The 26119-nt window shown below is 43.4% G+C and overlaps 1 protein-coding gene across 2 annotated transcripts in view; it reads left to right on the top strand.

Moving 5' to 3' along the window:
• The first annotated feature begins 2940 nt into the window (after positions 1–2940).
• The window catches only part of kctd5a (potassium channel tetramerization domain containing 5a), a 32984-nt gene continuing 9805 nt past the window's right edge, over positions 2941–26119 (top strand). The window contains exons 1-5 of one of the 2 annotated variants that reach the window (XM_061232320.1): positions 2941–3211; positions 17120–17228; positions 17468–17559; positions 21903–21998; positions 24705–24809. In XM_061232320.1, the coding sequence (XP_061088304.1) occupies positions 2990–3211; positions 17120–17228; positions 17468–17559; positions 21903–21998; positions 24705–24809 (624 nt within the window). In that variant the 5' untranslated portion in view covers positions 2941–2989. The remainder of the gene's footprint in view (positions 3212–17119; positions 17229–17467; positions 17560–21902; positions 21999–24704; positions 24810–26119) is intronic. The other variant, XM_061232321.1, reaches the window with a different exon arrangement.

The raw sequence follows: 26119 nt of genomic DNA, 5'->3' as shown, positions 1-26119 counted from the left end.
ATAGGAGCAGCCTCAGACTATTGTTTAATCAATGTGTTTGGGTGTCAGCAATATGCTATTTGGGCTAAATAGCTGTTTAAATTGCTGTATCTACCTTCAAAATAAGCAAGTACTACAGGAAGTGTTTATTTTTTTTCTTGCTAGGACATTTTTATTTTAGGTTTTTTATCAAGTTGGCGGCAGTCGGTTACATTGTGTATTTAATACTCTACCTGGTTCGTAACCGACTAGAACTGTGATGTACAGATGACGTATTATTGAAATCTAAAGCAAGTAATGCAATGATATTAGGACACACACTTTTTGTATTTTTATTCTTGTATAAGGTTATTTGCTGGCTATCGTTTAGCCTCTAGTTCATTCTGTGTTATTTAAATTCTAATATATGAATCATATTTGGATTGAAGTCATGTTCAGGGGCCATGTTGTGTATGTATTGAGATGTAAAGCCTTTGAATGTGAATAATTATTGTAAACTATGATATTTTACAGCTTTTTTTCTTACTATATTATATACATTTTCTATTTGGTCAGTGATTTAATCATATTTCTCATAATTTAATGAATCTGTTTCTTCTCTTTCCCATTATTTGTGCGCTAGGTATAGTTGTTGAATGATGAATTTTCCACGTAATGCTTGGTAGTCCTGTAATAAAAGCATGTAGGGTTTTAGGCATACAATAATACCCTGTGTCCGTCTCTTTTTTTATATACACATCAGTATTTAACGTGTTTGGGTTTGTATTGGATTTTCTAATGTTGAATTTAGAGAAAATGTTTCATTATGAACATAGTGAAACATTTGAATTTGTACTATTGCACACCCAGTATCTGTCGTGCATTTTTGCATTAAATAAGGGAACATTAAAGGAAATTCATCTGGATGAACATTGCCCTCTAAGGGCGGGTGTGGTGAATGACAGTAAACTTGGCATATGCCAACACGGCAAGAAGGGCATCTGAAGAATTTGGTAGCATTTATTTACAGTATGCTATTGACTGTACGCTACACACATTGGAAAACCAGCATTAAATAAATTAATATTAATTTAAGACTTTTTACTCCGAGGTACAATAGGTAAGATTTCTGTGTTAAAACATTGCTACAAGACCATAGTAAATCCCTTCCTATCACTGAAAAAAGGTCACTGACATGTTGACTCACCCTCTGCCTGTGTTTACAGTCCTTAAATTTGGGTTTCAAAATATACAGCTGACGAACTGACACTACCATAACATTGGATAGCTGCACAATAATTCAAGCTCATTGGTTTCAATTGCCACATTGTACATTTAAGTTGCTGAAAAGTGAGCATATATTCCAAATCATGTCTAGGATTCATCCTGAAAAACGGAGCACTGTATTGCATGTTAAATTGCTCTGTAATGTTGGAACTATATGAGCCCTATAATCATTTAACTCCAGTTAAAATTAGCAAGGGCCACAAATTACCCCAGCATTATAATGTTCAATAAGATTACTTAGCCTCAGCTAAGGTCAGTGTTCATGACTCCATGATAAGAAAGAGACAGGGCAAAAATGGGATTCACAGGACCAGGTGGAAACTACTGCAAACCAAGAGAACCATCAATGTTCATCTACACATTTGCAAATGAGCCCCTGGATGATCCCCTCGTTTTTTGGGATAATATTCTATGGATCCAAAGTGGAATTTTGGATGACACTGGTCCTATTATATCTGGCATAAAGCAAATACAGCATTTCAATACTAACAGTCAAACATAGCAGTGGTAGTGTGATGCTTTGCTGCCTTGGGACCTGGGCAACTTGCCATTACTGAATGGAACCATGAATTCTGCTCTGTACCAGAAAAAGGAGAATGTCCCGTCATCTGTCCCTGAGCTGAAGTCTAACTGGGTTCTGGAGCAAGACAATGATTCAAAACACAAAAGCAAATTCACATCTGAATGGCTGAAAAGAAACAAAACTCAAGTTTGGAGTGGACTAGTCAAAGTACTGTCTTGAACCCAATAGAGATGCTGTGGTAAGACCTGAAACAAGCAGTTCACAAGTAATCAGAGATCATCAGGAAGGGGGCATATACTTTTCTCACGCCACTGTATTACAAATGTGTTCAAATACTTCGGCAGGCCATATGTATTTACATGATAAATAGATTTATAGGCAATTCACTGATAAGGGTGATGAAAAATGAATACGAACAGCTAAAATGCTAACAGCTAAAATGGGAAAGCATTGTGTAGCATTGTGAATAATATGAGATCAATATAAATATAATAATATCATGAGGTACACGACTGTACCACTCAAATCTCTTGTCCCTTCCCCCCTTTTGACTGACAGACATTTTATTAGACATTTTTGCGTGTGCTCCATTTATTGCAGTTCGCTAGTTCATTGCATATGCAGAAGGCCTAGTTTGAGTATTATTCTGTAATTCGTGAGCGATCAGTTTTCGATGCGGAAACGTTTGTACAGTAACACACAATTGATAACAACAATAATTAACATACCTGAGATGTTTCTGAGCACTTTTGGAATGTAGCCTGTGTAAACCTACATCTACCAAAATGTATCATCATCATCACATTATTACATCTATTCAGTCAGTTCAGGGCCATACATTTCTTGATTTCGCACTGCTTTCTCGTTTTTAGGTTTGCCTATTTCAAAATATAAATATGTAACTTATCGCTGTCATATCTTCATTTAATTAGCTAGAGTAAATGCAATGCTATAATGTTAATGTAAGCAACGACTGAATCCAGATTGTCAGAACACAACATAAGCACTCATGAAGCTATCTGTTCTGGATAACACAGTGACAGAAGGGATGCAAAAACAGGGCAGAGCACCGTAGCATTAGCTACTAACTTAGCTAATGTTCGAGTAGGGACCAAGGGAAAAAGGAGTGGCAATGCTGTTGCTTGTAGGAGGGAGCGATATTAAACAGGGACACTTCCTGGCAACAAGCTCAGTTCCTGTACTAGAGAGTGGAGAAGCGGGATGGCAGAGAATAGCTCCGATATCAGCGGCTCCGGCTGTCGGAGGTGTTCCGTCCATTCTCCTGGAGAAAGAACTCAAACGTCCGGCTTCGGGGCATCCAAGTGGGTCCGCTTGAACGTGGGGGGCACCTACTTCTTGACTACACGACAAACATTGTGCCGAGATCCGAAATCCTTCTTGTACCGTCTGTGCCAGGCCGACCCCGACCTCGACTCCGATAAGGTATCAGGTTTGGGTTTGGGGGTCCTGGGCAATTTTCAGAACGGTCTTGCAGAATAGTTACTGCTTTAGCGAGCTGGCTGGCCGTTCCTTTTAGTATTGTTATTAATTTCGAAGAACAAGTGTGTCTGTTTCGCTACACCAGTGAGAGGTTTGTGCGGTTGCTACCACTGGCTATGTGTTGACTAGCTAGCGCGTATTTCGACCTGCTAACGTATTATTTGGACTGTTTTGACATGATTGTTTGGCTTCCAAATAGGCTTTCACATTACTATGCTATAAACTATAGCTAGCTACAGTAGCATAATTAGCTTGCTAACTGTGATAATTTTCTTTATTATGCTGGTCCAGCTTCAAAATCGACAGCTATTGGTTGACCTAGCAAATGGTACCTGAGCCTTTTTAGCTTTTTTGGATGTAACACTACTCTAATGTTGGCAGTTTATTTGGCTTGAGTGCATGGGGCTCTTTCTTGCTTGGCATCAACTGGAATGCTATCGTATGAAACCACTTGTTTCATTCAAATAAGTTTGAAACGAAACCTCGCTAACTAACATTTTCAATTCAACTTAGCCCAAGTTCGACAACATTCATGATAGCAGTAACTTAGCAAATGCATTTCATGTTTTATTAAAGGCTGTAAAGTCTTAATTCTAGACGTTGTTTGGTTTAAAATGGGACATTTATGTAATTGTCGAATGCAATGGTTAATTTATTTTTAAGAAAACACGAAATGGTTTGGTATATTTACATATTCAAGATGTCCCTGTCAGAGCATATGACTGTTCTGGAACAACTCTTTGAATGGCTAGACTAGGTAACTTAGCCGTAAGTATTGCCCTATATAAGTAAAAGTTTGTTTAATGTTCTACAGTTCTACAGCGAACCATTGGTCAGTGTTTTGTGTTGATTAAATTTTGTCCGCGTGTTTAATGCTAGCTAGCTAGCTAGCAAACGAGTTAACAATTCCTTAAAAGAAACCAACGTCCGTTTTGCTGGCTAATGCTTAGCTAGGATAACTGCTCGACAGAAGAAAAACACGACTCCGTGGAGAAAACGAATGTTGTAGAATTAGCTAGCTAACTAACGTTATTTAACGTTAAACCTTGGCATTAACCATTTAAGATGCAGGATCATAAGATTGTGATTGGAATGTTCTTAAGTGAGCATTCTTGTCCTACTGTAACTAGTACTGGTAAATGGAATTGTAGAACACTAACTTATAATTCTGAAGAAAAAAAACTTTTATACAAATCTACTCTTCCCAGGGTTAGACGCTGGTAGTAATATTAAGATTTTAGCTAACGTTTGCTAATGTACGAGTCACTGACTTTGGAATGCTTTAACTATATACGTTATATTTGTAGGCCTAAGTAACGGTCATACTAGCTAAGCATCCGTTTTGATAATATTTTAATTCCACTCGAAGGGGAAGAACAGGAAAAAATGTTTACCTTAAGTGAATCCAAAGACTGACAGCTCATTAATAATATCAGACGCTCCGTTTCAGTTATAAATTAAACAACTCTGCAATACCTTGCCGTATGACATAAATAATACATTACTTTGATGCTTCTGTTCTCAATTTGTGGGAGACACGGGTGTTTAATGCCAAGCCACGGTTATGGCATAGGGAAAATATTTCACGGTTTAGGATTGCATGGACAGGCAACACAGTTTTGTGGTTCCATGGTAACTTATCTGTGCTTTGTTTTGAATTCCAAAGTTGGCTATAGCTTCGAGTAGCTAATAAAATCCAACATGGCTTAACTGATGTGCTGAAACCATGGGATCTACCTTGAGCTTAGACATTATTTGGTTCAGTTTTCAATTGATGTCCTACCATTCCCCTTGGATATAAAATTATAACACAAAATTGAGGTGTATTGAATTCTGTAGCAATTGCATGTTCAGTGGTGCAGATACAGGACTAGCTACCTTCAAAAATAAGCGGAACACTCAGGAAAACCTATTTTAAGCTTATAGCACATATGACAGTTTTACAGTAATACACTACAGCCTCAAGGTGGTCTACTTCCATTGATGAGATTGCTTGGGTTTCCAAGTTCCATTTTACTGCTACATGACCTATTTCAGATCTGCCAGTAACTCACAACATGCATGAGCGTTTGTCAGTTGTACAAGGTATCGTCTGTCAGTGGTGCAGCTGCCATTCCTCCCTTTGGAATCTCAGGCTTCCCCATTGTGTCTGTGTGTGTCTGTGTGTGTGTCTGTGTGTGTGTCTGTGTGTGTGTCTGTGTGTGTGTGCACCCCCGCCCCCTTGTCTGTGTTTTTCAGCTTACCGGTGTAGTAGGAAGGAGGCCTCCAACAAGCCCACTCTTGTTCACGCTGGTGCCAGAATTAGCACTAGGTGTGGTCCAGTGCCATTCTCCTCAGTCCTGCACACATTTAACTCAGACCCTCCTGTTCGTGTAGTAGACAAATGCTGGTGTGATGGTGTTTCATCACCCCCAGGGCACAGAGAAGACACCTTTTTCTAAAGCAGTCTCAGTTTACCTGTTTGTTCTTGATTTAATTAACATTTTGATGCCAATACAATGTCAAAACTTGGTTCAGCTATTAAAAGAAGATGTTCTGTTTTGTACGAGGCACGTGACTGTTTAGGAAAGGCTGTTCCATTTTGATGATTTCTGGGGGCCCTTTAGTGTGCAGAGCACTGCTTGCTCTAATGGTAGCGCACGTTTCAGGGAGATTGCTGTCTGGAAACCTTTGGGAGTGGAGATGCTAATGCAAATGGCCCGAATTGATTTTAAAATATAACTGTCTCGGCAAGGGCCAGAATCTGCCACTGAAAAGCTTTTCCGACTCCCTTACGCATTTGCTTGGAGTCCCAGGTCTCCACTGCCGTTAACCCAGATTGGCCTCAGTCCTCCTTCCTCCATTACATATGCAGAGTCATCCAGCTCTTATATTTTCTAAATGACCCCAGCATTGGGTCTTTTTCCTTTTTTTCATCGCCCTTCTTTGTATCCTGTGATCCTTTTTCGAGGTGTAATGTCTCCAACCCCTTTGAGCCACTCGAAGACTTTGTCTTGGTCTCCTTAGAAAGAAACCTGAAATACACCCTTTCTTTTCAGCCTCTGGAACATTCCGAGATTCTCTCAGAGAGCTGACAGTTAGAGGCAGAGTGACAGTAAAACCTGATTTTCTCCAGTTAAGCTGCATTTTCTGTTTGTAAGCAGACTTAAGGTGGACTTAGTTGCTCAACATTACTTGCGCTGCTATTCTCCCTCTGGTAAAGTGTGCTCCCGTAATGGCTCCTGCAAAGCCCCAGCAGCCAGAAGTGGAATTAGTAGGGGTGCCGCACAGCCACAGGGGGCCCCCTGAGCGCCCGAACATAGACACTAACCACAACAGGCTAGCTCTGTCCCAGCCAGCAGCATATAACTGCTAAGCAAATCAGCCTGTAGGCCTAAGTGTACATTCAGTAATTAAGTTGAGGAAAGCTTAATAAATTCAAAGTTCAGCCTGTACCTAGATGAATCCCCTCCTGTCAGTTTCTGTTATACCTTAAATTTAAACCTGGAAAGGAAGGGGTGGCTGTTCTGGAGGCAGTGATGAGGAGTGAAATGCTGTTGTTCAGAGCCTCTGTGCTGGGGTTCATTAGCTGTGTCTTCGAGGCTGTCCCCACTGTTTTGGCTGAATGAGGAGGAGCGTCCTAACCAGGCCAGCAGCCCTGTGTGCTACTGTGTACTACTATGTGTGGCTACTCCAGCACTGTACCTGTCTGCAGTGTTTGTGATCTGGCAGGAATATTATTTGAATGTGTCGTGTATTTCTGCATTGGACAAATGTAGCAATGGTCCAGTCATGCTAGACTGGTCCTACATCAATACCAGGCAGCTCTTTCCACTTGGCAGCTCAACACCATCTCATTTCTGGGATTGCCGTGTGTGTGTGTGCGTGTGCGCGTGTGGATCTCAGAGTAGTGTGTGTGCGCGTGCGCATCTCAGTGTAGTGTGTGCGCGCGTATCTCAGTGTAGTGTAGTGTAGTGTAGTGTAGTGTAGTGTGGGTGTGTGTGTGGGTGGGGTGTTTACTCCAATGTGAACAGCTGCCCTCGAGTGGGAGCAGGGAACCTTCCCATCTCCTTTCTGGGGGCTGATTGTGGCTGACAGACTAATGCAGGATAAAGATGCACATTTGGGCCGAGATGCCCTTCTGTCACGGCCGTACCCTCCCCCTCCCAGGCTCCCTGTGAGTGACAGTCCTCTGAGCCTGTCACTTGCACTCAGAGGTCATTCCCACAAGCCTCTTCTGCATTGCACAAAGTTCTGCAAATCTGTTTTGTTTCTCATCACATTACTTTTTTTTTTTTAACCGTTCTTAAAAGCGGTCTAAATTTGTCTTACTTGGATCAAGTATTTTGGTTTCCGTCTCCCTGACTCTCTGAAGCTTCAGCTTTGTTGCAGTTTTTCAGCTTTACAATGTGCTAATCAGGAGGTTTGAGTGTCTACAAAGAAGCTTTTAAGGCAGGGACTTTCCATTTTATGCTAAATGACAAGCCTCTTCTGCAAGTTTTTGCACAAACCTGCACAAAGACAAGTTTTTGCAGAATTGTGTGAAATTTTAAGCAGCACACTGCGCCTTTAAGGGGCCTTTAAATGATTCATTTCAGCAGTTGATAAAGCTTTTGTTTTTACAATAGTTACGGGAATGAATATGGAGGAAATCCCCCTTATTTGGGTCATGGCAAGTCCCTTACGGTGCACTTCATGTGACGTGTGGCTTCACGTGTCACTCTCTGTACTTCAGGCCTTTGTCTGCACATTTTGTCTCTACATCCTCCTGACGGCAGAACCCTATTCGAGTGATTTGCCTATATACATGGTGAAAAAAGCCGGGATCTTGTGATGTTTTTACATTGGAATTCATCTGTGATTTAAAGTGACTGAATAATTTGTCACTGATGCACGTATTTTCCATTTTGAATCATTCTATTTGGAAATAGAAATTGAGTGTTTGGTATCAATTTCTTGCAATAGGAGTATTTTGAATACTTTTCTTTTTAAAATCTGTTCTGTTTTTTGGAGGAAAGTGTCTTGAGGCCCATCCTACAGCTGTGATGGTTTATGCATACTGCTGTTCTTGATCTCTATTCTAATTATTTTAGCTGGGAAGCTACTCCATTTTGGAGTTAGCATTTCAGGTGGTCATTTATTTTGTTAATTTGAAATGCATATCATTGGCACGCAGACGTTGGGAACATATTTGTGGCCGTGTGTCTGTTTTATGTTTAGATTTCAGCATCATCCCCTATTGTTCTCCAGGCAGGGCTGGGCATTGTTTAGCTTTCCTGCAATTGATAACAGAATTCCTGTAGCACATTGGTTTGGGAATGTGTGAGGTCATGGGTTTTTAAAAGCACTGGTGGCTTGCTTTGTCAAAAGTATACATATAAGGTGAAATTATTTGAAATGGTGAAGAGACACTTTATTGAATTTGTTTGGTACACAACTATTTTTGCGTTCTGTTGCAAATGTACTGTAATTCATTTAGAATTTGTAGGTTATTCTTTTTCTTTCTTTTTTTTTTTTAATCCAATAAATTCGGAATCTTAGATTTATAAAGCTGCACAGATTGATTAACCTTTGAAAGATTGGCAAGCAACCCAATCCATTGAGGCAGTTTTAAATTTTATGCCAGATAAACCCAGTGTCTCTGCCATAGTGTCCCTTTAACCATCGAAAAGAAAATGGTCTTCGATAGAATACAATGAGACCCATTACTATCGTACATCTAGCAAGTGGATGGACGCAAAAAATGATGTAGACTGCAGCAGTTTTATTCCGTTCTAAATGGTTGGCATTTATATAGCGCCTTTATCCAAAGCGCTGTACAATTGATGCTTCTCATTCACCCATTCATACACACTCACACACCGACGGCGATTGGCTGCCGTGCAAGCCGCCGACCAGCTCGTCAGGAGCATTTGAGGGTTAGTTTTGCTCAGGGACACTTCGACACAGCCCGGGCGGGGGATCGAACCGGCAACCCTCCGACTGCCAGACGACTGCTCTTACTGCCTGAGCCATGTCACCCAAGCATGGGAGCAGTTGAGGGAACCCAAAGCGATGAAAGTATCTTTGGACCCAGAGGGTTGAGATGCTCTGCAAACCTTTACGTGAAGTACTCTACACAGCACATGGAACACAGTGTTCTGTGGCGGTACATGACACCATACTTAACGCTTCTAGTTAAAAGCTGAGAAGAAACTCTGCGGCTTCTCTGGAAGGTTCTCCATTCTGTAGTCTTGCAAACTCTGTCTGACAAATCCCCCCCCCCCCCCCCAGCTTATGTATAATACAAGCACAGTATTTCATGAGCCATTACTTTTTTTCTTTTTTTTTTCTTTTTTGAAAGATTGAGCATTGACATTGATTTTGACTGGTTGTGACACAGCAGATGCTATTGATCCCATCCCTGCTCTTGCCAAAGGAGGAGCTGCATATTTGTGTCTCTAGGGGAATAAAGAAAAGAACGGCCCTCAGCTTAAAGACAGGCAGAATGTGCTATCGACAGGGAGAAAATATATCCTTGTGAAGCAGTCAAATCACGTTATTTTTTCTAAATGATCACTTGCATAATATCAAAGGCGGCTTTTAGCACTATTATAAGTGCGCGCTATAGCTTGAAATTTAATTTAGCCCCCATTAGCATGGCTTCTCCATTAAATGTAAGTGCTGTGTTCAGCTTTTCTCTGTTTGTTTGGCTCTCCATTAGTCGAGCGGAAACCTCATATTTCCCCTGGTCTGAGCCCACACAACCTTCCTGCACTAATGGAGAGAGAGAAAAAAAAAATACAAAAAGAAAACGAGTGGGTGGCGTGAGAAGACCTGGGCTGTGAAGGGTTTCGGTCGAAGAGCGTCTCTTGCAGCGCGCTCCTTTAACCCTTCCTCCTGCGCATCCTGCCGCCATTTTCCATTTAGGGTTGCCGTTTTTTTTTTGTTTTTTTTTGGGGTGTAAAGGCCGTATTGTATTTCCCAGCACTGGGAATCGATAGCGTCGTTTCGAGTCACGGATACTTCTGGAGCGACCGTGCATTATTCATACCGGTGGAGGCCTGGATGCAGATGGCGGCTGATGGCAGGGAAAGACGTGGCCTGCCCGCTGACCTATAAGCCGCTCCAGCTGTGCACGGAACTGCAAAGCCGGCTTCCCCCTGCGAAGCCGCGAACGGGACCGGCTTCTAATCCCGTTGCCGGTCTCTCTCGCGTGCCGGCAGCCCCAGAAACGTAATTCTCGCTTGAGCACCGCATAGATATTTAAAGTGATTCCACTGCGTATAATTCCTTCTCCCTATTACAGTAATCTCTCTGCAGTGGCTGGGGATGACCCCCCCACCCTTTTGCTTTACAGCCATTGTTTGGTCAGAACAGCCTCTTGGTTTAGTGCGGAGTTGACTGATGCATTATCTCATGCCTGGACAGACCGTAGGAAGGAGCTGAAATATTTAACACTTGCCACTTTCTTCTCCTCAGCGCTTTCTCCTGCCTCCCCAACTCCCCGTGCTCCCAGTGAACGCTCGGGAGTACGCGCCACTGACTTCCCACTCACTGGATCAGCTGCGGAAACTCCTTAGCTGCCTCTTAAGACACGGAAAGCTTTTAGAGTGTTCTAAAATGAGCTGTTCATTTATAATTTGAAGCATTCTTCCATCATAAATTCTTCAGTTACATGCCTTCGCTGCGTGCTCTTTTTGCAAATGTTGGAAGAGTCTGCAGCCTAAAATTATGCCTATATATATTTAATAGTTCTACAACGATTTATCAATAAGGACGTAGCCTACTTTTAAATCATTGTTTCTCTTTTCTCTGTAAAGCTGCCAGCTTATCACGTCGATTTAATTTGAACTCCTACAAACGTTTGGAAATATTTAGACACTTTTAATAAGATCACTCGTGTCGTCTACGCTTGGCATTTCTTCCCCCGTTGCCTCCCTGCCCTCAGGGTTGGCCCTGTGAGGCCGCGGCCTGCGGGGCCGTGACATTCTGCAGCTGCCATTGTGTACTCCACAACTGACCGAGCCCACCGCAGCCCCAGGGAGCGTCTCCGCAGAGCTGGCCGGAGCTTTCTGAGCTAACGCCGGCGCGCTGGGCTGATAGTTTCATCCCCTCTGCCCGTCCGCCTCTCTCTCGGATGCGCACACGCTCGCTTGCGTGCGCTGTAGGCCGCTGTAAATGTCAGCCTCGGGAACCCCCCGGGAGTGCGGGCTGCCCGTCCACGCGCCGCACGCCGAACGCTACGGCCGTGGCTGCTGGTTTGTCTGAAGGGTGGGCCGGTGGGGTATAGCCATCCTGTTACAGGAAACCTCAGTCTCGCATGGCTTCCACTCTTCCGCTGCTAATGTGGCGAGCTCAACCCTGCCAGGGTCGGAAAAGCGCTCAGTCGACTCGCCGACCGACCTGACGTTTCGAGCGGTCATGCGAAACGTCAATTTCTGAGAAACACGACGCGGCAATTGCGGCCACAGAACAGCTTTAGTTTGGGAGATGTATTAATGGGAAGTGTATGCGTCTTAAAGTCTTCCAGTCCACAAACATGAGCCATTTTGATATGCTATTAAAATACATAACTCCACATGGGTTCATAAACAATGCAGCCTCACCCAGAGATACACTATGACCTTTAGAAATTGCTTAAAGAAAATGTCTTTCCTGTTGCAGTGGATGAACAAGGGCTTCAAAAGCAGTGACCCAGTTTTCAGCCTCTGAAATGTTCAGCTTCAAAACCCTTCTGACTGAAGACCTCTTCCTGCCTCAAGTATTACTAATTCTGTGAGATGAAGATTGTGTGTGTCTGTATGTGCGTCCATAAAGATGAACTTTCATGTTCTTTGTTGGACAGAAGAGTAATTCTGCTACATAATCAATTATATTGTACAGTCAGCAGGAAGGGAAGTGCTAATATTGCATGGTAGCCATGCCCCCTGTGTTTGTGGGTTGTGGAGAGGGTGTTGCAGTGCATTACGGTAGTAAGGTCACTTGTTCTGTCCCCTGTAGCATGTCATGCTAAAGATGCAGGTTGAGCCAAGCCCCCCCCCTCTCATGTGAAGGCTGGCAGCAGACCGATGATGTCATTAGGGCCCCTGTGAGGAGGTCACGGGAGATAATTAGACCTGGTAAATGTCAAGTGTCTGCTGAAGGTCATCGTCTGCACCAGGAGGCGAAGGGAGCAGCCCCCCCCCCCTTCCCTCAATGCTCATCACTACCTCCAGCCAGCCTGTCTCCTCCACCGCAACCTCCCTTATTCAGTCTCACTGCATGTCTGTCCCGCCCATTAGGGGAATCTCACTAAGAACCTGCATCTGTGACATGTCCTTCCGCAAGGCATTGTTGGTGGAAAGACTACCATGTGTTAGGCTCTGGGTTTTTTTGGGGTTTTTTCCCCACCGTTCTGTTTCACTGCGAATATTTGCTTATGCAGTTTGCTTGGCTCTCAATGCGCTCTGGGCAAATTGTGAGCTCTGCTGAACCTCTGGTTTTGCATGTTCGGCGCAGCTGCTAGTTGGGGTTAATACGAACGTCAGTCGGTGGTCCAGCTTGTGGTGGACTTCGCAAAAGATACAAAAGTTGTTTCCCTCTTTTTTTGTTTTTTTTAGACAAATGTACTTTACCCTTGTGACTGTCTGTCATTTTCTTTCTCTTCTTTTACTTTCCCACCTCTTGGTTTCACTCTCTCTGTGTTGTCTGTTGAGCTCTGAGCTCCGGCTGTGGTCTGTGGTCTCCTCTGCAGACAGGCAGAGCGAAGCCAGAGCCTCGGTTCGGCGCTAATGGACGTCGCTGAAATGCCGCTGAGCGTTTTCTCACCACTCGCCGTCTCTGTGTCATAGGTAGCTGGGGGGTGAGAAACGTGAGGTGCGCATTTAGCAGCTTTTTCCTCTTTGTCATAATCCTGAGCACCACCACTAAGCCGTTGTGTGTGTGTGTGTGTGTGTGTGTGTGTGTGTGTGTGTGGGGTGCGCAAATGTTTGTGCTTGTTTGCGTTTGTGTGTATGTGGGTTTGTAATTGGCGAGGGGTTAAAGGGCACCGACCTCACTGGATTCCGTCCTCCCAGCCTGTTTGTGTGTGGACCCTGCAGCATGGGGGGTGCCTCGTATCATCCGCATGATGCATCTACATTTTACACTGCTGTGTGTGTGTGTGTGTGTGTGTGTTCTGCCTGTGCCTGGTAAATAGCCACATCACCCCTGCTTCACTGGGAGCTCAGTCCTTTCTTACAGCTTTGTGCACGGAATGAGAGCGTGCTTCCGGCACCTTCCAGCACTTCTTTCGGTTAGAATCCTGCGCACCCACCTCGGTCGTCCTAAGTGGGTAATTAGAACCCGTTGATAGTTTCTTTGGGGAAAAAAAGCCATGTCTACAGCTACAGAAGAGGCCCTTTCCCTCCGCATTAAGCCGCTCCCGAGGCATTTTCTCCGTATCTTGCGTCTCTCCCCTGCCATTTGTTGATCAGCACCCCTCTGCCGAGGCCCCTGCGGAGGGATCCTTGTTTTTAATTAAAAACACTGTGTCCTTTGTGTGTCGCTCACGTTATTCACGTGCGGCTGCTCCTCTAATCAGCGCTCTGCCAAACAGGGCCGGGGCCCCTCAGGCCCCGCGCGTCCGGGGACCCTCTTCCACCGCCCGTCCTCCTGGAGGAGGGACGGAACGAAGCCCGACGGGCGCTTTAGGCCTCCGCGCCGATCCCATCCCACTCCAGGCGCGCGCTGTGTCTCGCTAACGGATCGGCGTCCGGGAAAAGATGAAATTAAATCATTCCCTCTTAAGATATCAAACATTGGCTTGTAATAGACAGTTGCGGGACCTGCAGGCTCATTTCTTTTCTTTACATATAAAGCTGTGCAGATTTGATGTGTAAACCTGCTCAATGCCATTTTCTTCTCTTTGTTTAATATACACTAGCCATGCAGGCAGTGAGACTTTATGTAGTTGGAGGATGTTTACATCTAAATTGCATCTAAATTGCATCTAAATGAACCCGCCATACTGCCCCAAATATGTCACTCCCCTATTAGTCAGCACCTCTGATTTGACATGATGCGCACTACTTGAAGTCATTTTCATGAAAAGCTTATATGGAAATGTTTTTAAATAAAAAAATATCTGAAGAAAAAAAAAAAAAAAACTACATGCATGTCCAGTCTCTGCACTGAAGGCTACTCCTTGCCTGTTTGGTATACAGGCACATTATAGGTTTTTTAATTTTTAATTTTACAGATACATGTTTTACATAATGCCCACAAGAAAGTAGGCAATATGCTTTGTTTATGTGAATAAGTTTCATTCAGACTGAATTTATAGGAACAGGAACGGTTTAAGGCGAAAACTGAACAGCTCTGAAACTCTAAGATGGCTGTTTGGCCCCGGTTCCTGGGTTTGATGGTGTGTCGCTGCTCTATTTTATGTTCTCTTTCTGCAGACGGCACGCAGCCAGTGGCTGACCGCGTACTGCCGTGTTGTAGTTCGTTTCTGCCATACTCTCCACCGGTTTGATTAAATTTTCATGCCGGAGGAAGTGGTTGAGGTCACTGTTTACTAGCAGCAGAGCAGACTGTGTTAATCTTTGTGCTTTTTTTTTTTGTGGATTATGCAGGTGATATTTTACTACGTTAGTACTAGTAATTGACGGGGTTTAGGCTATATAATCAAAAAATGACGAAGTTTGATCTTCATGACAAACAACAATTCTCTTTTCCTCATTATTAGATAAAACATGGCTTTGAGGAGGAAGGGAAACTCACATTAGTTTATTGCTGTCTTGTGTATTTATGAATATTTAACTCCGAATGGGTACACTTTGATTGAATCCACCAAAGAGTTGAGGTAAAGATACATTTCAGGTTTTATAGAAGGTAAGATTCACAGAGCTGCGAGGGCTCTGCCTTGTGGTTTTTGTAGGGAAATGATGGTCTAATCTGAGTACTTTGCATGCATTTCCCACTGCCGGAGGGAATCTTAATGTCACAGAGTTGCTCTCACCAGGCGCCAAGCTGGGTGGTCACTGAAAATGTATGTAAATGTTTTTTTTGCCGACAGGGCTCGTGTAGAAGAGTAACCGTGCGCTGCACTGAATGCAAAAATGATTAATTTACCTACTCGCGTTCATGTAGAGGGTATGTAATGCTTTCTCCTGTTCCCCTAGCACCTCAGGGCCTCCCTATCGAAAAGAATGGAGGGTTTGTTTCCTCTGTCTCTTGAATGCAGTGAAGTGTGTTTGCGCATGTCCAGGTCCTGGAAAGTATGAAAATAAGTCGCTCTTTACACTGGAAAATAGTCTCTCCACCTCTTGTGTTGCTACTCCCTCTGCAAATAAGAGCTCCAGCACACAGACGATCAGGTGATCTGAATGCCTCCGTTTTTATCTTTTTTTTTGCTCGCCACTCGGTTGTGTTTACCGCAAACAGACACGGCCCAGTCATTAAAATAGAACAAGAACGAGACTGGAAGACAAGACCAGAGATTAAGAAGGTGCCATTTACTACTTGTAGCCGAGAGGATCTTGGTTCAATACCAGTGAGGCTCTAGCTGTGTCTCATTGGCCCAAAGTGTAATCCAATCCCAGACTATTTAAGCCATTAAATCTGGAATTGGTTTACCTTTTCCAAATATGAAATGTAATCCATAACATTTATTACAAAAGTTGTAGCCACTTCTAAAAATAAGTCACAGCCTATGTTGTTTTGGTGAGCACTGTACGCCCCGTTGAAAGGAATTTCCTCAGGGGTATGTGTTTACGATACTCACAGGAAGTTCAGTTCCAAACCAAAGAGCAGTGGAACAAGTACCGTTTTGTACACCTTACCAAAGGGTTGTTTCTGCATGAAGAAAGAGAAATTAATTTTCAAAATGGTGGCTTAGGAGCGCTGCCTGGCTCCTCATTGCTGTCCCATAATTAATGCTGATGACCTGCACTCCCATGCAACTCTGACATTTATTTAAAATGAAAGAAATCTACTTTGACTGACTGCAGTCACATCATTTACCCAGCAGGACATGCAAATGAATAACCCTTTGAAGAATTGCCTTGTAAATACATTAAATGATTGATTGCCTGTTGGTATTTAAGCATTATCAATTAGTTGTTTCATAGTGGGGCCACTGCTCTTTACACCCTGCGGATGTCCTTAAAGAATTTATTTCCAAAACCTTTATGTGCGCACATGAGTTTGTGTGTGCTTGTGCGTGCTTGTGTATGAGTGCTCCTATATTCAGCATACTACACTTATCTGTATGTTCACATAAGCTGCTGAATACATGAACTGTAGAGGCAAGCAAATTTCAGTCATTTGAAGCCCCAGGGATGAAAATTTGTGAAAAGACATCGTAGCTGCTTTAATAAATACGAATGATGCAATATCCACCATTTTATTTTCACAGAACTAGCTAACTACCAATTTGGTTAGAGGCTCGCAATGTGGTGTGAGCTGACGGAAGTCAGGTGTCAGTGCTGTGATCTGCTTATTATCTGTGATTTTGATTGTTCCGGACACTTCCGTGTTTCTTTTTCCCTCCTGTTCTACATCGAAAAATGCTTCGAGATTTGTAGTTTTGCGATGTTCGGTTTTGCAATTCACATAATACGCTTACGATGTGCGGAATACTGTTGTAAGTAATATTGGCACTAAATTTGCTCTTACCTTCAGTTATGGAGCCTCTGAAGAGTAGCTCTCGTAATTCCCCATGTTGTATGTCATATCTGTGGCTCTCTTCCCAGCTCGGAGTGGGATATTATTAGTTCATGTACAGTATGTATTATGTATCTGATCACTGCCTCATCAGTGTGAGGCTGACTTAATCTGCATATATCTCCAATGGCTGTGCTTCAGGCCTGTATCCCGTCCAGGAGTGGGTGATTCTACTAAAAATGTCCTTTTCTTTTCTGTTTTTAGGATGAAACTGGTGCCTATTTAATAGACAGAGACCCTACTTACTTTGGTCCAGTGCTGAACTACCTGAGGCATGGGAAACTGGTCCTCAACAAAGACCTGGCAGAGGAAGGTATGGTTCCTCTGGATGGCCACAATGGTGAAAATTAATTCAAATTAATTGCTGTATGCAGTCTTATGTTCCACGCTACTACTTATTTTTCCAAGAATCTACTTACGTATGTATATATTTTTGCAACACCTCACTTCCTCTTACTTTTATAAAACCGTTTTGTTTTTTGAATGAAGGTTCAAGGTGTAGGATGATTTGGTTATTGGTGAATAATGTCTGCACCACTGTTTATTTTCAAGGTGTGTTGGAAGAGGCTGAATTCTACAATATCACATCATTGATAAAGCTTATCAAAGACAAGATCCGGGAACGAGACTGCAAGACGTCACAGGTGAGCTGACCAATAAGACGGGGCCCTTTTCTCTCCTCATCATGACTGAAGTCATTGTGGGCCAATCCGAAAGGCAATTTATGGGCAATGGGCAATTTATGATGTCTATTTTGGAAAGGATCTTCAGAATTCCAGGCTGGTCATTTAAAGTGTCTATCCATAATCTTTCAGTTTTGGTGGATTCGGCAACATCTGTGGTCACTGGTAGTCACAAAAGTTATTTTGAAACAAAACCATTCAATAGGAGCACAAAAGTTAATAATCCAGCGGTGATTTATTTGGAGAATGAAAATGCCTAGACACAACTAATAATGTCTGGCGCACTAATATTGAGCAAAATATCAAACCTAATTTTAAAGACACTTTTTGGATTTTAGACTCTTGCTATTCTGCATTCGTCATGCGTCAGACCTCATCATGAAATTTGAGTGTTTGAGTATGTGGCGGAAACATGGGCACAACTTCATTACGACTGCTTATAAAGGAGAAATTTACTTACACAAACGCATTGAAATCATATTGCTGCAGAAACGCCATTGTGAGGAGGTAGGTAAGAAATAATAGTTTGTTGCTGGATCAGATACCATTTCTACAAGCCCACAGCAAGCCCTTAACATTATGCTGTTGAACTCCTCCTCCTTCCATTGCCTTTCCTAAATAGTACATGTGGGTTTTTTTTTTTTTTTAAATGTAAAAAAACATAGGCTGACGGAACAGAACAGCTTCCAGCAGAACATCCGTTCAATGTTTATTTGTTTTTATTTATTTATTTATTTTTCTGCTCTTTTTGATTCTGCACCTTGAGCAATTGTGTTGGTGTGCTCATACCTTTGTTTCGACCATGACGTGGTCATGTCCTCGTTTTAGCTCATAGTGATCAGTAACTTACGGCCAAAGTAACTTGTAAATAGCTCATGTTGTCACTCGCCTTACCTAACATTCTGTTTGGTTTTAGGTATTTATCTCACAGTGCATTTGTTGTCACGGATAGTCTAGCCAACTACCAAATTATATTTTAAACCAGAGCTAAAATACAAACCTAGATAATCGTTCTCAAAGAATCGCTATCGGACTAACTGTGTCCCTGTGAATTAATAAGCTAACTAGGTAGAATGCATCTTTTCGTTTACAATGACGGGATGATTTCACAGGACTGCTGACAACACTAAATCAAACTATGATTAGCTGCTGCTCAGTCATTCATGGACAATAATCTGACAATGGAATATTGCTCAAATGCGTAACCTAAACCGTGTTCAAAGCACTAAGTTAGCTCACTATGTTCCCAACAGTGCAACTTTCATGCCGAAAAAAAAAAAAATAGAATAACTTCCAGATCCTATCTGTTTTCATAAAAACTTGGTACGAGTCATATACACGATCCATTTCAGCATACTGTGACATGGTAGTGATGATCCACTCTAATATTGTGCTAGGTGTTCAGACCATCGTGAGCTAACATTGTCTTCCGAACCCAGGGATGTTGTGCAGCTGTTTCTTGTTTTCTCTAAATATTGGTCCAGTTCTCATCAATCAAAGTGTTTAATGCTTGGGATAGTCAATAGGCAACCATAATCAGAAACCACATTCCTCAGGAGAAAAATTACCATTGTATGGACCAGTTTTTACACCAAGGTCGCTTCTAGGTGAGAAACTAACAACCGCTCAAAAATAATTTCTCAAAACTACTTCTGTCAGACACATACTTTGACAAGCTATATCTCTAAAACAGATTGGCCGATTCCGACAAGTGATGCATTTTGTAGCTCTGATCTTCTTGTTTCACATCAAACTATAAAAAGAAAAATGAGATCTGCGCTAAGATACGCCATTTACCACGTTGCGTCACATATGCTGATCTGTGTTGCCGTCTAACGATCCCCAGTTTAATTGGCATAATAAATCTCCAGCTACTTCGAGTCATGTGCTTTGAGTGATCTGCACATTGGTGGCTTGCTCACTTTGGTGATGTTTGAGCTGTGCCCACCCCTCCCCTCCACTGTAAAGCCTTCATGAAACCAGTAAATGCAGCCAATTTATAAGTATATTTGGGAGAAGTATATACCTTTTCATTGGGTGCTGCTATTCACCAGCATGTTGAAGAGCATGTGAATGTGGCTGAACAAGGCCTTTCTGTACTGAAGAGTGCCTGTAGTAGAGCCAACAACATCAGGGAATTTTCTCTCTGGACACTTCAGAAACGTACTGCCATGTAAAATGTAGCAAGGGTTTAAAATAGCAAGACAAAAGAGGCTTATCCTTTAAATGGTCCATAGATTAAACTGCCACATAATCGGAGGTGCAGCCATTGAAAAGTCACAGTATCTGGAGAAATGTGGGACAGACCTCCATGGGAGGGTTTCAGAGGAAGAGGCACATAAAAGGTCCAGTGTTGATCTAATGGATGCTGAGAGGTCAAGCTGAGCTCAGCGCTCCCGTGCTGATCTGCAGTTCTGTGATAATTGTGGATTTCTTATCGGGGTTTGATTCCCGAAGTGCTCTGTGCAGTTCTCCACCTCTTGTACGCGTTCTGGGCTCTGCAGTAATCTGATGCGGGCGAGACTCAGAGAGGACTGGAGTCTTACAGCACTCACCCGACACCAAAATGTCTACCTCGCCTCCGGCAGCAGACTCGTCTTTTATCACAGCCAAAGCTCATACATTTCTGTGGTTAAAAATAGATGTGAAGTGGCATGTAGAATGATTGTATGTAAAATTATCAGTGAAATTGTCAGTAGCTTTCAGTTCTCGTTTGACAAGGATATCTTCTTCGCAGCTGGACGTTTTCTGGGGCAAGTCAATACGTACAGGTGTTTACACGCAACTGGCCCCTATTAAATCAATATACAGTACTGCAAGCTGTTTCCACAAAATCATGCTGTCTGGAACTTGTTTTCTTGTGGAGCCATGCTAGTCTGAAGACATATGGTCTGTGGATGTCAGGATTGGGCATCATTGTAAATTAGTATTTGACCATCCTGGTTCAATAAAGGTCTATTCTAGTTGCCATCTTAATGGTAGTTTTACCTTACATTACATTACATTATTGGCATTTGGCAGACGCTCTTATCCAGAGCGACGTACAGTTGATTAGACTAAGCAGGAGACAATCCTCCCCTGGAGCAATGCAGGGTTAAGGGCCTTGCTCAAGGGCCCAACGGCTGTGCGGATCTTATTGTGGCTACACCGGGATTAGAACCACCGACCTTGTGGGCCCCAGTCATTTACCTTAACCACTACACTACAGGCCGCCCCACCTTGCATAATCATCTTGTATAACTTAAGTTTTTTTTAAAGGAGAGTCGTAGTACACTGCAAGGAAGTTGTCTGGTAGGACCGTGTGAGTGTTAGGAGTGCGAGGGTGGCCCCATGGCATGGCACCAGCAGAGTATCGGGCCAGCGCAGGACAGTAGTGGACGCTAAACGGCGCGGGGTGGAGAGATCGGAAGCGGAGACACGAGCACACGGCCGAGCGGGAGCGGGCCAGGAAACCTGACGTCCCGAGTCACAGGCTGGGGGAAGAAGCCGGGGGCGGGGGTGGACAGGGCACTCTTGTAAACAGACTAGCAGAGGCAGGAATGGATCGTCACGAGTCGCACTAACTAACCAAGGTGAAGTGCATCTGGCGTTCCCCCATGGATTAGGGTTGTTTTTAAGGGTAATCCCATGGTGACTTCAGCCCTGGGCTCAGTGGATTTGCTGTTGGGATTTCCAGGCCTTGTTAAATGGCTTGGCCCGGCTCCAGGGCTCCCTTATCCCCGGTGGGCCCGGACAGATGGGGTCAGTGCCTGTGAGCGTGAGCCATTCACTTCCACCGTGCAGCCCAAGCTGTTTGTGTGTTTGTGTGTCTGTGTGTACCGTTTCTGTTCTTTTGGTTCTATACTCCGGCACATTGGATTTGAAATGAAACCATGATTTACATTTGGTCCCTTAAAATGGGGGAAATTTGTATAAGAACGCAATTCAATTCCTACACGGATCACCTAATACAGATTTAAATACCCTCAAATTAAATTGTATCCGTTTTGAATCTGTATTAGTTTCAAGTCCAATGTGCTGGAATACAGACGCGAAAGAACAGAAATTGTACCTCTGTCCAAATAGTTATGGACTGAGCTGTATCTGATAGAGCGCAGTCCTTAACTCCACCATATCTGATATGGTGGTGTGGGCCTTGCGTGGTGGGATGGAGTCGGGCCCACACATGCTACAGCAGAACAGATTGGGATGGTTTCTGTAGAACCTCGGGTTTTAAACAGGTGGTACTGGTTGGTAATGGAGAGACCCTGGTGTGGGCAGTGCCAGTGTGATCAGTGGTGACATGCCTGTCCTCTGCCCACCAGGTGCCTGTCAAGCACGTCTACAGAGTCCTGCAGTGCCAGGAAGAGGAGCTCACGCAGATGGTGTCCACCATGTCTGACGGCTGGAAATTTGAGCAGGTAACGTGGCGACCACTGGTGGTGACTCTTAACACCCACATCAGAGCACAGGAAATATGGTCAGCAGTGAAAATGTTCTCATTCAGATGTGAATTTGATAACGTGCTGCCTCATATGTCTTCATTGCTTCTTGTTCACCATGAGTCCACTGTATACAAGGGTGAGACGACAAACATCCCAAGATCCATACATCCTTCAATCCTGGTTTTTTTTCTCATTATTTATATATTTAGGGTACATATTACCACTGGTTTCACTTTAAACAATATGTGAATGTGCATACCACCTTATTTCATTTGAGAGGAGCCATATAGCACAAGGGGTAAGTTGGGAAACGTTATTGAACTGTCCTCCTGAGCTGCACTCTGCTCATTTGGTAACATGTCCACACCCATTTATTATCATCTTCACTTCTGCTTAGAAGTCCCCTCAGTCCTTTTAATAATAAAGGCGTTATTTTTTTTCACCCTCCTGACAGCCCTCAGAAGTCTGTTAGAATGTGACATTTGAAAAAAGGCCATGTAGCTGGTCTCGGCTCTTCCTTCCCTGAGGCATTTCTGAGAATCCCCCTCGATCCGAAAGACCCTCGGAGCACTGCGACCTCCTCTGCCTGGGGTGCTTGGTCTCTGTCAAGGGCTTTTTCTGTCCAGCATTAGGGGTGGGCTTCCTCCATCGACAGTCCCATAGCCTCAGGCTGCAGAAAGCATATTGACTTTGGTAAGGCCAAAACCTCTCCAAACGAGTGCTGTGTCACAGAATTAGACCTCGACTATCCGTGTAGTCTAGATGTACTTTGTAGCTGCAGTTTTTGATCAGTCCTTTTGCAGTTAAAGCCGAACCCTGTGTTTAAGGAAAAGGGTAAATATTGTGGTGTTCGAGTCGTCTTATAAACATTGTAACTGATTGCCATTTTACCTTTTTACAGCTGGTATGCATGCTTTTGGTCTTTGTGTACTCTCTTACTACAGAAATGATGTGTTTATGTTCGCATTCTTTGTGTCGTACACTATAATTATGTGTTCAGATCTCATGTTTTGGTTTTTATCTTTCTTGACATTTAATGTGACTGTAAAGCTCCTAATATATTAATTCCCTTCAAAATTAGCTTAAAATGTATCCGACCACCCCAAAGGCGACCACTGTGGTACCGTGAACTGTTTATATATCATTACTGTATGTAGGCCGCATTTCAAAAGGGCACACCGACTGAATTACATTGCGGACTGTGACCTATACACAGATCCGTTAGCCCATCTGAGATCTCCAAGACCTTTTCAAGTGTAGCTTATTCATGTAATGATATTTACTTGGTATATGGAAAAATGAGTGCGATGGCGTCACATAATTTGACGGCAGAATTCATAAATACGGATTAGGAATATGATTATATGGTGCACAGCAGTGCCTGAAACGCGAAATTATGGGGAAATAATTGGGAATGTTCATTGGTATGTTTGGTGTCATTTTGTTTTTCATGCTGGATGTCCGGTGGTTTGTTTCAATTGCGTATGTTTTATTAAGTGTTTCTTGTCATTAAGAATGCAAATCTGTAACTGCAATTACTGCATTTCATCATAAGCCATCCAACCAGATTTTTTTATTTTTATTTAATATAAATGTTGTGATGAGTATTCCATGCGTTTTCACATTATTTAAAAATCTGTAAAATATTAATCAAAACCACCGAAGGTAACATCTGAGTATGTTACCTTCTGACTAGTAAAAGTCTGGGGCTGTTGAGAATTCACAATTTAGAAGTGAACATGCCTCAATTAACAGTATCTTTAAAAGTCTTTGTTGCACACATACTTGTGTGCAAAACTACTGACAGATTAACATGGTTAGGCAAAGCCTCATGTATATTAAACCTGTCGGGAGCGAGATATCACACAAAACTGTTTTCCAGTATGGTTCTGTCAAAAGCACTGCCTGAGGAATGCATGGCCAACATCCATTTATACTCACCTTTTTTTTTTGTTTGTAGTGTGTGAAATCTCGTTTAAAAATCGCAAAAATCCTTGTTGGTCCGACATAAAATGAAGTCACGCATTTGGTCTGGTTGTTTGGGTCCTTGCTTGGGGTAGACTTTGCATGGTCACATGGCAACACTGGTGTTTTTTTTTGTTTTTTTCCCCTCATTTTGTTTTGTTCACTCCTTCCCTTCACCTCCATCTCCGTTGTGGAAAACTGGTGTAGCGTTCCTCCGCAGGCCCCCGTTTGCACCTTTCCGTGTGAGTGGGTTGGCTTGTGTTCATTTCGCCCCCAGTGGATATTAAACAGAATTCACTGGGAGCGCTAACTATCTGTGAAGCTCTCGTGCTGTTACGTACTTCATTTGTGCTGCACTCCCATCTCCCTCCATGGGGCCACCCTCCATTTTACGGTCCACCGCCTCATTTCACGCTGTTGCTGGAGTCTCATTTTCCCACCGCTGAGCATCTGCGGGAAGGTGCTGTCTCTTTGGCCTGGCATGCTGCAGCTGCCCCCCCCACCCTTCCCAGAGCTTTGTCTGCGCATGTTTCGTACAATGTCGTACGGGTCTTGACCTGCAAACAGCTGTACGTGCACCTCTGAATGCCATTTCTTCCAGGCGTGAAATGCAGAAGCGGGGCGGTTTGTTATCTGAGGAAAATAAACTGCTGTGCCTGAATGGTGTACCTGCAGAATGATACCCCCCCCCCTCTGTGCTCTGATTGGTTGTTGCAGCTTGTCAGTATAGGTTACGGGCGGGACCACCAGTCAGAGTTTCTGCTGATTGTGTCCAGGGAGGTGAAGGGAGAGGAGACCGGCTTCCCCAACCGCAGCGGCGAGGTGTGTCCCAGCATTCTCTCCCAGTCCCCTCTCTGGCGTGTCACTGCATGGCCTACCTCCCCTCCCCCCCCCCCCCCCCCCCGCCCCGCCCCGCCCTGCACTGCCCCTCCCTCCCCACCCACCCACCTGCTTCTGCCGACACTCCACCAGGCCTGCTGCAGCTCCTGACACCCAGGGGAGCGTCCATTTTAATTTAATTTAATTTTGACTTTCGTTTCGTCATTTTTTCTTTCTTTTAATTTTTTCCCGCTCCGGCGTTCCGGAGGGAGACGTGCATAAACTTCCGTATCCTGGTGTTCTCCTCTTTCTTCAGCCCCTCCTCAGATATCAGTAGCATCGCTCTTCTGTGTTTTTGTTTTTGTCATCGTCGTCGTTGTCATCATCGTCATTCTGTTCTTCAGACGACTTTGTCCAACGTTTTCAGTCGACGTCGGGCCGGGCGACACGTCAAACTGCCGTTTTAAAAATTGAACTGGCACATTTTCCCTACAGAGGCAGTCTGCTAGCCTTTGGAGAGGACGAGAGGGGAGAGAGCGGTGGTAAACAAACACAAGGGCTGTTTCTATTTAAAAGTCTCTGCCTTGGCCCTTTAGGCTTTCTGTGTGGAAAGCCACAACTTCAGGTTCCACTCTGTAACCTTAAGACACAGTGGGGGCATAGGCTTATGCATTGAATGTAATGGTATGTTGGGTTTCCCCCTTCCCCCTTGCATTAATCAGATTCTTAATTTGTTTTATGAACCAGAGATGAACTATATAACGGTAGACTAGATTAATTTTTCAATGAGAATTTTCAATTTTGTGGAAATAGGCTCTGTCTGAGCTACAAAAATCCTCAGCCAAACCTTTGCAGCAGTCCTATGAAGTGATGACATATTTTTTATTTATTTTCTAACCTTACTTTACATTACGATCACCTGGCAGGTGCCCTTATCCACAGCAGCTGTGATTGTAATAAACCAGCTGTACTTTCATTATTTTCTTCTAGTATTCCTTGAAACAATTAATTTGATTGTTTGTATAATCATTTTGGATCATTCATATTGAGAAGCGATTTTCTCCAAAAAAACCTTTTTGTATTCAAGCCTGGAAAATAAGTATCTCAGTATGGAGACTGCTTCCCATACTGCAGTATAAATGGTCGTATGAAGACTGAGCTGACCCTGCCTCTGTAACTTAAACCATATGCAAGTCACCAGTTCTTGTCTTCTCTGTCTTGTGATATCCGCATAAGCAGCATTTAACACTGTTTACATCCTTATGTAAGCAGGTCACTGCTTCACTCGTCGTTTGCTTTGTGGAGAGACCCTG

Source organism: Conger conger, chromosome 2, assembly GCF_963514075.1.
Source record: "Conger conger chromosome 2, fConCon1.1, whole genome shotgun sequence".
NCBI lineage: Eukaryota > Metazoa > Chordata > Actinopteri > Anguilliformes > Congridae > Conger > Conger conger.
Note: the sequence above shows the minus strand (reverse complement) of the source record. Positions and strands in the feature narration are given on the sequence as shown.